This window comes from Myodes glareolus, chromosome 10, assembly GCF_982192425.1.
Source record: "Myodes glareolus chromosome 10, mMyoGla1.1, whole genome shotgun sequence".
NCBI lineage: Eukaryota > Metazoa > Chordata > Mammalia > Rodentia > Cricetidae > Myodes > Myodes glareolus.
In genome coordinates this window covers 34,084,431-34,102,337 of record NC_142035.1, presented here as the reverse complement: position 1 = coordinate 34,102,337, position 17,907 = coordinate 34,084,431, and the positions used below count along the sequence as shown (strand labels likewise).

The window sequence follows — 17,907 nt, the reverse complement described above, 5'->3', positions numbered from 1 at the left end:
CATATGAGGAGTTACAATACTCATTTCTGAGAAGGATGCGGAAGCTTGAAAACCCATTTGGCTTGAGCTCACGTCAACAGTATGGGCACTAAATCTTGGGATTTCAGACTTAATTCTGTAGACAATGGGGAGCAGTCAGAGTGATTTTGTTAAGGACGAAGTATAATGTTCAAGACTTTGTGTCACCTCACATGTGGCCTGTACCAGAAGTCATGAGCTGGTCTTCTATTGGCCAAGTATTGTGAGTCACTGAATTTCATTTCGCCTATGTTACATATATTGCCTCCCATACTGGTTCAGGTTCCAGATAGATCTCAGATTTCAAACTAAGTTGGCAGACAAGAAGATGTAAGTTTGGTGGCGAATTCATTAGGTGGCAATCCTGAACTGGACGTCCTTGCCATTGACTGTCTACAGATGAGAATGGGCCCTCTGGGTGGCTCTGGCATTCCAGATCATCACAGAACCCACAAACTTGGTAACCTCAGTCTAAAGCCAGCTGTCATTTGTCATTTATCCTCTACTTTGTTACCTGACCCTGAAGGACAGATGAGTCCAAGGCAGACTGGCCCCGTGCTCTCTCTGTGAGTCTCTGTTCAGGGCTGCCATGAGTGCTGAGAGAACGCATTTCAAATGGACTCCTGTGTGATTATGGTGCTGCAGGGATGGGGAGCCCACTTTGAGAACCACTATGCCATCTCATCACACAGTTTATCTTGTGGATGGCATCACTGACTAAAAATTTCTGTACGTATCCAGGCAGAGTTGGAGCACACCTTTAATCACAGCACTTGGGAGGCAAAAGTCGGCAAATCTATGAGTTCAAGGACAGTCTGACCTACAGACAGAGTTCCAGGACAGTCAGGGCTATGCAGAAAAACCCTGTCTTCAAAAGCAAAAACAACATAAACAAAAAGTTGGTATGACTAGTTACTTGATTACTGTTTATCTGTTTCAAGTCCCTGTCAAAGGACCACTCTATGAATATAGAGGCCTTTCCCTTTGGACACAGTGCTTCCAGAGCTGGGAACTGCCTGCAACACGACTAAAGGCTGAAAGACGCTGTCCAAACGCGTGCTGGGAAGCGTTAAAATGTCTGAGGTGTTTCTGCTGCCCTAAAGCATTTCCACTGCTGTTACCTGGGATGGATGGGCAGCTATTCTAGTAGCAGTTGCATCATGGTAGGTGGGGATTTCCAGTGGACCCTCAGCGAAGCGAAGATCTTTCAGAGTTTTAGCATCTGCTCTTTCACCTACTTTGAGGTCTAGAATTACATTAAAAATATTGTTTTGTGATTATCTGTTACCATATAAAACCATGTAAATATGCCCCCATGGCTAGAAATTTCCAGTAAAGGATTGCACCACATTCTTTCCCAGTGCCAACTACTATAAAGTCACCCTCCCCAAGCCAGTGAAACAACGCGGAGAAATAATTAACCCAGTCTAAGAAAATAACCTTCCTTGATACCTTCCGCAACATTCCATGTTGAGCTAAAAAAAAAAAAAAAAAAAAAAAAACCAGACCAGTCCAACTGCAAAGTTAGCAGATAACATCATTTCAACTAAAATGAAAAAAAAAAATCTGTGACAGCCTCTTCTTTGCATGGTTATTACTTACTTACTTGGTCTCTTTGTTGCTGTTATTTTAGAAAACAAATAAACAAAACCTCAACATTCTGAGTTTGGTCCTGGGAACCTATGTGTAATGAGACAACTGATTCCCAAAAATGGTTCTCTGTGGCATATGTACACCCCACACATAAACAATAACAACAACAATACTGTTGGGAGTTTTTGTTTATTTGTTTTCTAAAAACAACAACAACAATAAAGTGACTGGGTCTTTCAGGAAAAATGGAGGTCTTACTTACGTGACTTCAGACGACAGCAAAGTTTCTGGACTCCTGGGTAAGTAATAGCCATGCAAAGAAGAGGCTGCCATGATTTTTTTTTTTCTTTTTAGTTGAAATGATGTTACCTGCTAACTTTGTAATTGCACTGGTCTGTTTTCTTAGCTTGGCATGGAACATTGCAGACGGTATCAAGGAAGGCTATCTTCTTAGACTGGGTTAATTATTTCTCAGTTCTATTCACTGACTTGGGGAGGTGGCTTTAGAGCAGTCGCTGCTGGGAAAGAATGTGATGTAGTCCTTTACTGGAGGCTTCTAGCCATGGGGGCATATTTGCACGCCAAATGCTTTTCCCTGCTAAGCTATTTTGCAGGTCCCCAAGACATAAAAAGGCAGACTCATTTTCTAACCATCCTACACGCACCTTTGCAGTTTCCACGGTAACCAAACCTGACTCCACATCTGATGCTGGTCCTTCTCGTGCAGCTCAGTTTTACTCAATGCTAGCAAACTCTGTTTCTGTTTGAAATTTACCCTAACACCCCCTTTCCAAATCTGATGACCCTTTCCTTGTTAGGTGAGCACCCCCTGGTTCCTTCAATACAATCATTCAATAAATCAAATTGTCAGACTGCTTGCTTATCTCTCATGGTCTTAATCTGTTAGCTAGAATCAAATAAAAATTCAAATTGTAGCCTGCCTTCCTGCTTTTCTTGTTTCAACACAAGTACAGAAGAAGCACAAAGTGAGCATGCAGGAGCCTGCTTAGGTTCCCTTCTTCTTCATCGTACCTGCAAGCCGTCTAAGGTTAACGTTCCAAGTTGACTTGTTTTCAGCATTCTTATACTTCTTCCTTAATTTTGGTCCGACAAACCCATTTTTTAATTCCTAGGAATGAAGAGATTACATGGCAGTTGAGAATCAGAGGTTGTGGTACAGACAGTGTCACAGTGGACACTTCTCACTTGTGAGGGATGAGGGTAGTTTTTATAAAGTGATGTCTGTTTCTGTTGGAAACCCATGTCTGGCTGGAAGGCCTCACCAGGTCAAGCAGCCAAGATAGGAGACATGGATAGTGCCATTGTCAGCGACAGTAATACATAAGAAAAGGCTCAGAGGGGAAAATAGGGTGGGCTCAGACCCAAAATGACAAGCCTTATACACACTACCTGCCCAGACAGCCATCCGAAGACTCTTCTCCTCGGCCTTTTTTGTCGCAGACTCCGTCCCTTCTACCTGACTCGGGCCTGAACTCTGAGGACTGTCCCTGCGATTGTCACACTAGAGACCCACTCAGCCACTTGCAGCCACTCTGGTCTCCGGGCTGCCACTTGGCTAAGTAACAGCCCCACAAACTTTCTCTGTCGCTCTCAACAAGTACCCCACGACTGAGACCTCCTGGTTGGGTGGCCACTCTCTGGCCCTCTTACCTGGACCACTGGTGCTGATAACCCACGGCTGAAGTTTCAAACACCCTTCTTATGCCTATCAGATTAACTCTCCACAGAAGTGAAGAATTATAGTTTTCGTCAGGAGAAGACTCTGACAGGAGTCACAAACTCTGGAACGGTCCACTTAGCCTGCCTATTCCATTCACCTAATAAGCACTCATTGCCCTCCCTTGCCTGCCCCTGAGCTCTGCTAAGAGTATCGGACCCCTGCTTACTGCCTGCCACCTTGGAGCTTGCAAACGGGAAAGGCTGACGAGAAACCAAGAAATCACATACTCAGGTCACTTTCCACAGCAAAGGCCTGGTGCAGGAACAGAGATGAGAGCAAACAGCTTGTTTATTTGGAGTTTATGCAGCCTTCACAGACAGGGCGGAAGCTGATTCCCTGCATGGCATGCTAATGGTTTCTGCTTTGTCACAGATAGTCACTGCAGGCAACAGCACAGGCAGTGACAGGGCCCAGTCAGAATCCCAATCTTAGACAGAGGAAGGTTTGACCAAGGCGGGGAAATCAGTGAAGGTTCTAACCTTCACTAACCTTAATCATGAGGATCTATCAGACTGTGAGTAGAAGCGCTGTAAAGAAAGGAGGGTGTGCCCACTGAGCAAGAAAGGATGAAACACAGTGACAGTTGGAACATTCTTTGGCTTCATTACTTGCCTGCTTTGAAAAACCTTCAACACTCTCTTCAGGAGAGACCATCTTCGGGGGCTCATAGTCAACCTGAAACACCTTTGTCACAATTCCACTTTGTCTGCAGTCTCTGAAAATCAAATTTTTAAAAAGGAGAGAGTATCTTACACAAACGTTCCAGGTGAAGAGTCCAAGAATAAATAAAAATTCTTCTTAAAATAAAAATGTAGATTCCAAAAATAATAATGTAAAAATAGAGAAATCTAAAGTTGTAAGTCTAGGAGAATGAGAACAGACTGTCAACAGCTTTCTCAGCAGCTTGAGGATCAAGTATTAACAGTGGGTTACTCCGCTTTACAACCCATAGTTCTATTTACAAGACCAAAGCATTTTTCTGCAAATTGAGAGCTAACCAGTCAACTTTTAGGAAATAGATATATGACATCTTATCCCTGCTATGTGAAACTGGCAGCGTCAAAGGGGAGAGCACAGGGTTTCAGTAAACAATGCCTGGGAGTACCAGGAAGGCAATAGATTAAGTGCAAACACAAGTTTAACTAAAAAACTCTGTTAATGGAGATTGTAAAGTAAGGCAATCTGTATCTGAGTTTTATCTTGAGATTGTAAAAATTCCTTTATTCAGACCTATGCTTGGTGTCCCTACTATAAAAAGATGGGTTCAGAAACCAGCCTCTGCCACAGCCTTACACAAACCATCTCTGGCTGTGGTCTCAGCTAGCTGATATGCTTTTTGTGCCCCATGGAGATTTTTTTTATTTTATTTTTTTAAATTTTTTCCTGGGTTCTGGGTTCTGGAATAAAGTTTGCTTCTGGTTTATTAGACTTTGGTGGTCTGTCCCCATCTTTGCGCAACCCCCCTGGACCCAGCACAGGAAAAGGTGGCTAGCAGTCAAGATGATGCTTAAATTATTTAATGTAGCTGCTAAGTTTGTTACCTTTTAAGTTGGAAAAATTAAAATATACTTTCAGCTAAGGAGACCGTGAGAGGTGAGAGTTAGGGGCGAAGGGTGGGTGATGCGGGAGAATTGTCTGTATTCTGTCAATCATTTTAATAAAACGCTGATTGGCCAGGCAGGCAGTATAGGCGGGAAAGCCAGACAGGAAGTAGGGGTGGAGCAAAGAGACTGGGAGTATTCTGGAAGCAGAGCTCCCTCACCATTCCTGTGCAGACCACTGAAGAGGCAGCATGTAACCTGCCCAGCTGAGAAAGGTACGGAGCCATGTGCTAACATAGATAAGGATAATGGGGTAACATAAGTTATAAGAGTTAACAAGAAGCCTGACCTAATGGGCCAATCAGTTTATAACCTTATGGAGTCCTGTGTGTAATTTCTGTTTGGGATTTGCCGGCTGTTGGGGTACCGGGCAGGACAGAAACCCCAACAAGCTGGCCCTCATGTTACAGGTGGGGTGGTGTCGGTCTTCAGCGGTGATTCCTGTCCTCTGCCCCAGCCTGGTGCTGTTCACGGAGCCTCAGGCCAGTGTGCAGCACTCCTTGCCACCCTGCCTGCCTCCCTGCAGTGGCTGGAGCTCTCAGAATCCTGGCCTCAGCGGCACAGAGCCCAAGCTCAGGAAAGTGGTTGGCATCTTGTATCTTCCTTCTAAGTCTGCTCTGGATCTTCAAAACCATTCCTGGAAAGCCAGGCATAGAGGTAGATAACTGCAAGTTCAAGAGCGCTGGATGCTCTTCCAAAGGACTCAAATTAGATTCCAAGCACCCATATGGTGATTTACAACTGTCTATAAAAGCAGCTCCAGAGGATCTGACTCCCTCCTCTGGCCTCCAGGAGCACTGTATGCATGTGATAAACAAACAAAAGACTCATGCACATAAAATAAAAATAAATCAAAAGGCTTTTTGTTTGTTTTGAGACTGGGTTTTGGTGTGGGACAATGGTCTGTATCTGTCAATTATATTTTAAATATACGCTGATTGGTCAGTAGCCAGGCAGGAAGTAGAGGTGAGTCAATGAGAACAGGAGAATTCTGGGAAGAGGAAAGCTTGGGTCGCAGTCCTGACTCAGCCACAGAGCAAGCAAGATGTGACTGCCTCGCTGAAAAAGGTACTGAGCCATGTGGTTAACACAGACAAGAATAATGGGCTAATATAAGTTATAAGAGTTAATAAGAAGCCTGAGCTAATGGGCCAATCAGTTTACAGTTAATGTAGACCTCTGTGTGATTTTTTTTTTCGACTGCAGGAACCAGGCAAGACAGAAAACTCAATCAACAGGGTTTCTCTTTGTAACAGTCCTAGCTGTCCTGGAACTTGCTATATAGACCAGGCTGGTCTTGAACTCACAGAGATCACCCTGTTTCTGCCTCCCAAAGTGCCAGGATTAAAGGTACATGACATTACCACTGTCTCAAAAGTATTGTTTTTTTAAAAAAATAAACACAATCTATACTGTGAGGCTATAAACAACAGATAGTTTATGAATAAAAGGCCAACAGAAATCTCTGATAAAAAGGCCAAAGTGATTTCTTCAAAGGATCACAGTTGTTTTTAAAATGGACCAGCTATGAAGCATCTTCTTTGAAATTATCACCAGTCTTTTTCTCTAAGACCAGAATTCTGGACAGACACAAAATACACACTATTTATATTCAAAATGTACTTAAGCATTTATAATGTTTAATAATCTCATTCTTAAGTTCCTTTTTAAAAGTAAAGTAGCTTTCATTTCTATTGTTGTAGTTTTAATAATACAGATAAATACAAGGTTTGTGTGGGTGAACACCCAACACTTGCGATCCTTGGGCCTCAAGCATTTAGCACGAGGGATTTGACAGCTCTTGTGTCCTGCTTTAGTTCCCTACAGCTGTGATAAATAAAACTCCAAGACCAAAACAACCTGGGGGAGGAATGAGTTCATTTGGCTTACAGCTTACACCCGTCACTGAGGGAATCCAGGGCTGCAACTGAAGTCAGAAACCTAAAGGCAAGAATTGAAGCAGACTGTGGAGGAGTGCTGCCTACTGGCTTGCTTCCCACAGCATGTTCACCCGCCTTTCTCATACAACCAAAGACCACAAGTTCAGGGGTGATATCCCCAGCAGAGGGCTGGGCCCTCACACACCTAGACTTGCCTACAGGTTAGTATGATGGAGTTACTTTCTCAGTTGAGGTTCCCTTTTCCCAGATGACTGTCAAGTTCACACACACACACACACACACACACACACACACACACACCTCAAAACTAATCAGCACAAATAATATAAATACAAGGCCCGTGCCAGTAGATACTCCACACTTGGAATTCTTGGGCCTCTAGCATTCAGTGCCGTGGATTTGACTACTGTTCGCTTTAATGAAAGGCTCTTTGCATCTGAGTGGATTATGTTTTACTGTGAACCGTACAGTTGAGGAAGATGTGAAACACAGCTACATAGTTACTATTGAACACAATGGAGCAATTTATGCACAGAAACAATACTTGCTATTAGATGCTCAGAGGAAGATGAAAAAGTCAAATCTAGGGGCAATCCTTTGAAAGATTAAACATCTCCTACATAAGTGAAGTATTAATGAAAATTCTGTTTTGTTCTTTCTATTCTTGCTAATTCATTAAACTTTCAATCAGAAAAGAGTCCCAATTTCCACAGTGTTTCCTTAGCTTATGGTCATTTGAGTCACATGTATCTACTGCTGCACAGATAACCACCCAGAAGATGGAGCCTCAAACCCCGGTCCCTGGTAAACCGATGGCAGCCAGGGGGCTCTCATGTGGATGCTCATGTGGTACCATCGGATTGGGGCTGGATGACTTCTTTCACAAATGCTTGTTCTTGGGCCAGTCTCTCCCTTCTCCTACTCTCACAGTTTACATTCTCAAGGACATTACGTAAGGGTTCTGATTTCTCCACATATCAATGACAATTACTGTCTTCTTGTGGTCCATCTGATCACATCTCATCATATTCTCTGTAGATACTTGCTTGAGGTGTTCCTCTGTATGTTAGGATATGGGTTGACAACAATAACTGGAACAAAAGTAATGACGTAAAAACAAACAAACCAGAATCAACAAGTGTGTGAGCAGTCCAAAAATGGTGTGTGTCTGTGTGTGTGGGGGGGGGTGTTGAAAGAGAATGGTCCCAAAGGCTCACAGATTTTGTCATCAGGGAGTGGCACAATTTGAAAGAATTAGATGATGTGACTTTGTTGGAAAAAATGTGTCACTGCAGGTGGGTTTTGAGGGTTCAAAACATGCCAAACACAGAATCTCAATCTCTCTCTCTCTCTCTCTCTCTCTCTCTCTCTCTCTCTCTCTCTCTCTCTCTCTCACCTATAGATCAAGGTGTTGTTGTCAGCTACTGCTCCAATGTCTTCCTGCTTCCCACCACGATATTAACAAACTAAACCTCTCAACTATAAGGAAGCTCCCAATTGCTTTCTTTTCCTTACTCATGATATTCCTTCACAACCAGAGAACACTGGCTAAGACAGAGGGTATAGAGTCAAGTTGAGACGTTATAATGGTTAATGCTGATGGTTGACTTGATAGGGTCTAAATTCATTTAGGAGACAAGCCTCTGGGCATGTCTGTGGAGGATTTCCTATATTGGGTTAAATGAGGTGAGAAGATCCATCCTGGAGTGGGCTGGGGTCCCGCACTTCAAAAAAGAGAAAAAGTGAGCTCCACTCTGCTTCCTGACTGTAGATGCAATGTGACCTGCCATCTCACGATCCTGTCACCATGAATTCAGTTCCTAGGATGGCCCATACCTTCAAACTGTGAGCCAAAGACATCCTTCCTTCCTTGGGTTGCTTTTTCCAGGTGTTTTTAATCACAGTACTAAGAAAGTAAGGGATGCAGATGTCATGGGGACCACTTTCCATCTCACTGTTCTCCCATCCCTAGCACAATGCACTTGTTCTCATGATCCAACGTGGCTGACACCCACAGTGGGAAGCAGAACCCATCCTGCTTCCCTTTAAAGACAAACTCTGAAAGTTTCACGTGTCATTTCTACATATATCCATGAGCCATAGCCTGGGACATACCCGTACCAATCAAGGACGATTAGGAAATACTATTAGGCTAAAAGTCACAGGTGCCATTATTAGGGAAGGGAGAAGCGGATGTTGGGGCAGGCAGAACTGCTGTTGTATCATCATCCTGCTGGGAGCATCATGGGTTGTTTTAACTGTCACGCTGACTCACTTGCTCGGAAAGCTCACAGTGGAGCACAGCTTCCTGATAATTTTCTTTATATGACAGTGCCTCGTGGGTGTGATTCTGGCGATCTGCCCAGCGCTCACCACTTATGCTCTTCAATTGCCTACTTTTCTTTGCGTCCTTTGTTTGCGTGCTCTTGTCGGTTTTCAGACTGATCTTTGATATGTTTTACTTGCAATTTTGTAATTTCTCAGATTTTATACATTCCTTAAAAAAGGTTTATAAAGTCTAAACAAATAAATGTCCCCAAAGGCTTAAGATTCTTTATGTAAAATCATAAATATATAAACATCAACTTTAATACAGTTGATAAATACCTAACACAATATAGAGGTTTAAAACTGTATTTTAGAAAGTAAAAAATTCTCAAAAATATGGAATTCATCTAAATAATCACTATCTGAGTGACAGTGTTGACATAACCACACATTTGGCTTTCTGTGCTTCGTGAATATTTCCATGTTCAGTGACTGGAAGGACTCACAGTAGATTAAATGTTGGAGAAGCATTTAACGTGTAAGACCGAAGCTGCAGCTGTCTGATGCACATAAGATGATTTATCCAGGAACTACTGCATCCCCCTCAGCTGTCCTTATCAGCACACTTCTCTAAGGTTCCTGAAGGTGCACTTCAGACCCCACCCTGATGCCATCCTGGTTCTTAGCCACATGTTCCACTCCTTTAAGGCCTAGGTTATCTCCTTACCACAGATGGCCACGTCCTTGGATACCCAGATAAGGCATGTGCCCACTCTATTCAGCCTAGAGCAGCCCACAGACCAGCTTACGGTTCATGGTAGGTAGAAGGCTTTCAACCCAAGAATAGCCCTCCCTCACCCACAAAAGGATTAGGTTTGAGGTTAGAGTTATAAATCTCACTCAGAGCCTAAAATGCATTTAAAATGCACATATACTTCTATTAGGGCTCAGGATAGCAACCTTAAATATGCATGCACCAACATAAATTATACCCTGCATAAAAGCCATCTCTGGGTACCTTTTGCTCTACAAATACTATCCTTTCAATGAAATATCAGAATTAAAGAGCTGGGGTGTAGCACAGTTCACAGCATGTCTTCCTACATGCAAGGCCTGAGTTCAATCATGAGCACTACAAATCAGAATTTTCTGAATGACTACAAGCAAATTACCAAGATGGATTAATGGGAAGTCACAATTTAGTTTGGGTTGAGTTTTCTCAGCCTACTGAAAACTACTGAAGTGTGAGGCTACATAATTCTTTTCCATAGGGGCTATCCTCTACATTATAAAATGACAAGCTGTAACTCTCCCCATTAACCACTAGATCAGTGGTTCTCAACCTGTGGGTCATGACCCCATGGGGGTCACATATCTGTTATCTTGCGTATCATATATTTACCTTATAACTCATAACAGTAGCAAAACTACAGGTATGAAGTAGTGATAACATAATTATAACGTTGGGAGGCCACCACAACTTGAGGAACTGTATTAAAGGGTGCAGCAGTAGAAAGGCTGAGAACCACTGCACTAGATTCTAGTCACAAGAAATACTCCTAATGGCAACATGGTATATGTACATGTTCATGTGGTGGTACATGCATGTGTGGATATGGGTGTACATGTATGTGTGTGCAAGTATGTGGAAGCTAGAGATGGGTATCAGGTGTCTTCCTTCATCAATCTCCATTTATTTTATTTACTGTGTGTGCGTAAATGCATACATCATAAGGGGTGGGGAGACACGGCATGCACGAAGAGGTCAGCAGACAACTTTCAGAAGGTGGTTCTCTCCTTCCACCTTGTTCTGAGGAAGGTTCGCCCCTGTTATTTCAGCTTATTTGGCCTGCAAGCTTCTGGCCAATTCACCTATCTCTGCCTTCCATCTCACTGCAGGAGTACTGGGATTACAGATGTGTAGCATGGCACTCAGCTTTTGATTCTGGAGATTGAACTGAGATCATCACTCAGCATGCTTGTACCACAAGCAGCATCTTTATCATTAAACCACTGTCCCCAGCTCTCCAATCTATCTATCTATCTATCTAGTTACTTGTTTATAGTTTCTTGAGACAAGACTTCCCTGTAGAACCTTGACTGTCTTGGGACTTGCTCTGTAGACCAGGCTAGCCCCAAACGTAGAGATCCACATGCCTCTGCCCCCAAGTGCAGAGATTAAAGGTGTGAACCACCAAGTATGGCCTCCACTTCGTTCTTTAGAAGAGTCTCTCACTGAACCCAGGGTTCACCGATTCAGCTATGTTGGTGACCAATGAGCCCCTGAGACCTGCCTTTGTCTTCTGCTACCACAGCTGGGGTTACAGGCACATTTTATTCACCCAGACACAAACTCTTGAATTCTAAGAGTTAAATCAACTCTGAAATTCTAGTAACTCAGAAACGAGGACTAACAAATAAAGGAAAGTCGGAGAGCCACATAATTAAGGTCACACTGACTAAATGATTAAGTAGGATTAAAATCTTCAAATCTCTGTAGTGATAATCTTGTCAACTTAATTGGATTGAGAAAGGCCTAAAAGATTAGTAAGGCACACTTTGGGGATGTCTGAATGCTGTGTTTTGACTCAATCGGTAGATCATTCCTTGATGAATTTATAATATGATGGAATTATTGGGGAAAAGCAAAAGGCAGGAGGTGCCTGACTGACTGGAATAAGCAGGTCACCCGGAGGCAAGTCTACCGGGTGCCCTGGTCCGTTCCTGTGTTCTTTTTCTTTGCTCTCTGATGGCCATAAGGTGATCTTCTCTTTCCCATCTTGATTGGGCTGACACCTGTGAAACCGAGTCCAAGTAAATCCTCCTTTTCCAAGTGTTTTCAGGTATTTTGGTCATTGTAACACAAAAGTAACTACTGGTTTCCAAGTCCTGTTTTCTTTCTACACTCAGCTAATTCTAGAGTTTTCTCCCTGCCTTTGCTGCCTGTGCACACGGCACTCGGATCTCTCCACTGCATTGCCTCCTGAACAGGGTCTGTATACAACAAGTTTTATGGCCTCCAGGTATATATAGATATGTATCTACATTGTTTATATGTATATCTTTAAAATGCAGATTTAATATGTTAGACTATATATATGTGTATACATATATATGTATATATATGTATGTATATTACAAGGAGCTACAGATGGGGAGCACTGTGTGCTATTCTGATTACCTACTTATATTTGCTTTATCAACCTTGGTTGCAAAAACTGGGGATCCTTCATGAGTCTACTGAAGAAAATATTATTCTCAGAGGAATCTGAGCTCCCAAACACTTGCACTGAAAGCTCACAGTAGAATTGTGTAGCAAGTTCCTCTGAGATGCAACATTCTCTCTTGGAGGGAAGCTTGTTGAGACTTAGGATGTTCTAAAGGGAGGAGAAACATTCCATCCTGCAGGGCACCTGGTAAAAACTCAGAAGTAAAGAACTCGGGAGCTTCAGAAGTGCCCCAAATGAACTAGTAGGCCCCTCCTTCCCCAAGCTTATGTAAGAAGTAAGGACTGCTGGGAGATGCTCTCAGACAAGCAGAGCTGCCTAAAAGAGGCTCAGACTGGCTAAACCACCTGGAAAAGGCAGAGGCCAGCGGAGCTGCCTGGAAGACATTCTCTGACATATCAAGCTGCCTGCAAGTTGGTTGTAAAGTGTGCTCCAGGGCTCCAACTTTCACGGGCTGTCACCCACCCTAGGTGGGCGTTTGGTGCTGTCTTTGAGTCATTTCTGTTCTTGCAAGCTCCCTACCGCACACACTCATGTTCTTGCAAGTAACCCAATAAAACCATCAAGTTATACATCAAGTTGTGCTTTGGTAGCATCTTTACTTTGGTCTGTGTTTTGTTCCCCATGTGTGGTGAGTAAATGCTTGTTCACATCTAGTCCTTTGTCACAGGACACCAACCTTAGTTCCAGACAGTTTTCGTTCCTGCTTGGCTTAATCTATTGTGAGCCCTATGTGAGGTCAGTGTGGAGAAGGGCAAACTGCCCAGTCGCTGCCAATGCATGATAAAGTACGATGGTGGGGCAGGACACTGTTGACCACAGGAGGCTTTTAAAGAAGCAGAGGGTGAGTGGACCCTGGGATTTGACGTCAGAGTAGGCCACCAATCCTTGACAACACCCTCCCCTTCCTGACACGTTCCCAAGTTCTTTGCCCTTCTCATGCAACTGTGTTCCTTCATTCCTTCTATACTTTGATGGGAAACCTTCTCCCCAGTAAATAAGTAAATGTTAAAAAAATTATCAATAAAAATTAATCAAGGCTAGTTATGGTAACTCACGCCTTTAATCCCAGCACTCAGGGAGGCAGAGGCAAGGATCTGTGAGTCTGAGGCCAGCCTAGTCTACAAAGTGATTTTCAAGACAGTTAGGACTGTTACACAGAGAAATTTTGTCTCAAAAAGCCAAAATACATACATACATAAATATTCTTAAGAAAGAAATGGGAGTAGGAAAAGAAGGATTTAGGAAAAAGAAAGTGGCTAATGACCTCCAGGTTGAAATGGCAATAGCTTTGAACAGCAATTAAGTCAATACAAAATGAAACAAAGAATGACATCACATCCCAGAGAATAAAAGAACCATCCACCAAACAGCACTTTCCTTAGAGCCAAAGGAAGCTCTTTAGAAAGATTTTCCTCCCAGAACTCCAGGGTAGAATTTGAAATAAAAAATTATTAATATATGCAACATTTATTGAGTTATATACTTATGATTTATGGACTTTATACCTCAATAAAATGCCAATAATATAGGTACTAAAATTAGCATAACTTTTTCTTTAATGTCCTTCTAACACATTGATTCTCCTAAAAAGAAATAAATAAGATTAGAATATAATGTAGCTGGGAATGGTGGCCCATGCCTTTAATCCCAGCACTCAGGAAGCAGAAGCAGGTGGATCTCTGAGTTCAAGGCCAGACTGGTCTACAGAGAGAGAGAGAGAGAGAGTTCCAGGACAGTCAGGGCTAAATAGAGAAACAAAAATAACAAACAAATATATATAATAATACCATGCTTATTTGCCTACCACGTTCTCAACTTACTTAGAGACGGCAACAGCTTTAACTTGTATTTTCCCATCAGGCAGAGTAATAGGCTTTACATACTTAAATGTATTATTTTCACCAGAACCAACTTTCTTTAGGAAGTCAGGCTTGCTGCCATCCAGGGTGTAATAAATGTTGACATCTGGGGTGTCTGAAAAATCCAAAACAGGATAACCATAATTAACACTGAAATAACAAGTCCCTGTGTGACAATAATCTGTTAAAAACAAAGAGACATGCACACGGAGTAAGTGAATAATGATCCTGTTGTCTGTGCCAACACAGAGTTTTGCATGAATGAGCTCACTTCATGTATTCGTTAACATTACTGGATGAGGTAGGTCCTACACTGTACCCATTTTAGAGATGGCAACTGAGTCCCTGAGCGATTAATAAACTTGCTAAATAACAAAAGATTTCCAGTGCTCACATAGTGGTTCACAACTCTGTAACTCCTGTAGCAAGGTATCCAATGCCCTCTTCTGGCCTCAGTAGGTACTAGGCAGGCATGTGGTACACAGGTATACATGTGGACCAAACACCCATATGCATAAAATAAAAATATTCTTGAGAAAGAAAATGGGAGTAGGAAAAAGAAAATGATTTAGTTAAGAAAAATGACTAATGACTTCCAAGTTGAAATGGCAGTAGATTTGAACATCTTAATATGTGCAAAATTTGTTGAGCTATATGCTTATAAAATGTGGTTAACTTCTGCTGGTCTGAGTACACGGTCCATAACCTTGAACACTGTGCTCCATTACTCCCTTTCCTCCTCCCAAAGGTCCCTCCTCCAAACTTTCAAGTCTTTAAAGAAAAAAACCTAGATTCTGCACATGAAAAAAACCCACTTAGTATTTTTCTTTCATTCATTTCTTATATGTTAATTTTGCAGCAATGGAAACTGAACCCAAGACCTTGGTCATATTCACGACTTCTCTGTTGTTAAATCAAACACTCTTTCTTCTTTCATTTCCCCCTTCCCTCTCTCTCTCTATGTATATGTATATATGTGTGTGTGCATACATATATATGCATATATGTTTATCTATATATCCAATTATCTCTATTTCAATCTCTCTAAAGGTAGCACAGGTTAGCCTCAAATTTACAGTTCTCCTATCTTGGCCTCCCCAGTGTTGGCATAAAGGCATGACCATTGGATTATTATTCTCTTTAGTATTTAACAATGGGATCTCTTTATTTATTTGACATTTAAACATTAGAGAATATAGAACCACATCTATATTATCACATTCCAATAATAGTCTTCTAAGAGTTATAAGCCCTTTTGTTACACCATTAAACATGTTAGTCTTTCAGATAAAAGAGGTCATAGTATAACATGCATCTTATTCTTAGAAATCTTGGACTAGGGAGCCTGAAGGCAGCACTACAAATGCAGATAAATACTTTTTATACGTTTAAACTATCAAAATTAAATATGTAATTAAAATCTAAAAGCTTTTTAACACAAATATTTATTCATATGTCTTATTTATAAAATTTCTTTACATAGATTATTTATATGAATATAAACAGCTTTAATATTGAATACCAATATTAAATATTACTAATAATACCTTGTTTCTGTAATAGTTAAGATTTATTTACTTATTTGTTTTTGTTTGTTTTCTCGAGACAGGGTTTCTCTGTTTCTCTGAACAGCCTTGACTGTTCTGGAACTTGCTCTGTAGATCAGGCTGGCCTCAAATTCAGAGATTCACCTGCCTTCCAAGTGCTGGGATTAAAGGCAAGCATCACTGTCACCACCACTGGGCTAAGATTTATTTTATTATAAGATAAATCTTGTGTACCTCACATATACCAACTCAATATGCCAACGAATATATACCCGTATACAGCAACTCACTTAACCCTCACAGTGGCTCCAGGTGGTAGATAATAGAAAACATACAAAGATATAAATCAGCAACACATGAATACAGGGCATGACAATGCTATTTTAAGTAATTCAAAATGCATATGATTCCTACCAGATTTCATTTCCAAAAGAGTATTGGTATCAATCTCATGGTTGGCTTTTCCAGGCTGAGGCACTCGCAGTGGTATGATCTGAGGGGCACACACTGAGCCAGCAGTCATGTTTTCTCCTTATATAAAGAAATTAAATTAAGAATTCCATCATGAACCTGTATCTGAACACAAAGACTACAGAGTACCTTTTTTTTTTAATGCAGCAAGCCAGTAAAACCTGAAGAGAACATCATTAATACGCCACCTACTGGTAATGCCCATTTAATAAATGAAATGATTACGGCATCTCAGCTGCATTTCTGCTGTCGGGTTGTCACGTACATGCTTTCCCTCTCAGAAAGGCACACAGAGGAATTCGACGGGAGACAGGAGCTGCTTGGAATGGGCAGATTAATTGAATCAACGCTAATATTCTGACCTCGGTTCCTTCAAGATCCCTCACTCTTCACTGCCTTCGGTTAGTGCAAACACACACACTCATTCTCCTGACTTCAAGGCAACTCATTACATAAAGGGAACAAGGAACTTTGCATATAGCATGAATTATTTATTTAGAGTCAACTTTTAAAGGGAGTTCTAAGCCCACAGTCTTCCCTTTGCCGTTGCAGTATATTGCGTATCTGAAAACTGCAAAGACTGCAGAGCATGAATTCTCAATAGAAAGGAAGTTGACATGGATATAAATCAACAAACACAAGATTCCTATTCGCTCTATTCCTATTCTGTTTCGTAAACAACCATCACAATGGGAGCCTTATGCGTCCTTTCTTTGAGGTGGGGAGAAGCCATCTTGGCGCAGCATTTGCACCTTGCATTGCTGTTTCAATTATGGCTACGTGATTACTCAATTATAATGTTCATATCCATCCTACTGTCATAGTCAACATTTTCACCCTCTTATTTACATTTTTTCATGCAACAATTTGTTGTTCAATGGTGAGACTATTTTTTTTTTAATTTTGGTAATTGGAATTCTGATAATGTTTCTCTGAACATTTTTGTGTTTTGACATACCTTGCTCTGAAAAGTGGGATAATTAGATTTAAAAGATCAATTTTCAGTCTGTGGGCCAAGATTTTTTTAAAAATAATAATAAAAAAAACCCAACACAGGTACGTCATCGTTCAGAAATGAGACTGGACGTAGAGGGATTTGCCTATATTCACATTTTTCTTTCGAGTAAGAATCAGTTAAAATAAAAACAGCCGAAAACTAGATTCTAAATAAACGCAGTTGGATAGAGACGAATTTGCTCACGGTTAGCTATTAGCTGCCCTTGGAAGTCTGCGGTGGTCAATGGATCTCACGCGAAGGAGATAGAGAAGGCTGATTCGCTAGGTCCAAACCGCAGCCTGTTGTCACTGTCATGCCACCAGCATCTCCCAACACCCTTCACCTGGACCATCTCCTCGCTGCCCACACCAGGACCCGCCGCGTCAAGCCCTCGGCCTCGCGAAGCAGTCAGAGACGCCTGGATCCCTCCCAACCGAGTATGTGGCCCTCCTCCTTACCCTCCTCCAGCCTCAAGGACGAGATGAAGACCCTCAATGCACCTTAGCCGCCGCCAACCGGGTGTCTAGTCTCTTGCGCCTCACCACTGCTCCTCTGCCGCAGCTTGGGTTACCACCGACGCTGCAGGTCGCGCCCCGCCCACCGCGAGTCGAGCAGATGATTGGCAGAGAAAATGATTTCCTAGCAACTAGCTCCGCCCTTGTCTCCGGGCCGCGGAGTCTG

General features: G+C 42.0%; 1 protein-coding gene across 5 annotated transcripts in view; it reads right to left on the bottom strand.

The window, feature by feature from the left end:
* Dzank1 (double zinc ribbon and ankyrin repeat domains 1) overlaps positions 1 to 17,841 on the bottom strand; it is a 52,631-nt gene extending 34,790 nt beyond the window's left edge. For 3 of the 5 annotated variants that reach the window (XR_007236061.3, XM_048455498.3, XM_048455499.3), the window contains exons 1-6: positions 17,685 to 17,841; positions 16,173 to 16,289; positions 14,173 to 14,326; positions 3,965 to 4,067; positions 2,644 to 2,740; positions 1,140 to 1,264 (exon numbers count right to left, since the gene is read on the bottom strand). Coding sequence is in view for 4 of the 5 variants with exons in the window: in XM_048455498.3 (XP_048311455.3) it covers positions 1,140 to 1,264; positions 2,644 to 2,740; positions 3,965 to 4,067; positions 14,173 to 14,326; positions 16,173 to 16,281 (588 nt within the window). In the remaining variant the exon portion in view is untranslated. Of the gene's footprint in view, positions 1 to 1,139; positions 1,265 to 2,643; positions 2,741 to 3,964; positions 4,068 to 14,172; positions 14,327 to 16,172; positions 16,290 to 17,430; positions 17,582 to 17,684 lie in introns of those variants that run through there. The other 2 variants (XM_085696818.2, XM_085696819.2) reach the window with 2 other exon arrangements.
* Between the last annotated feature and the right edge of the window lie 66 nt (positions 17,842 to 17,907).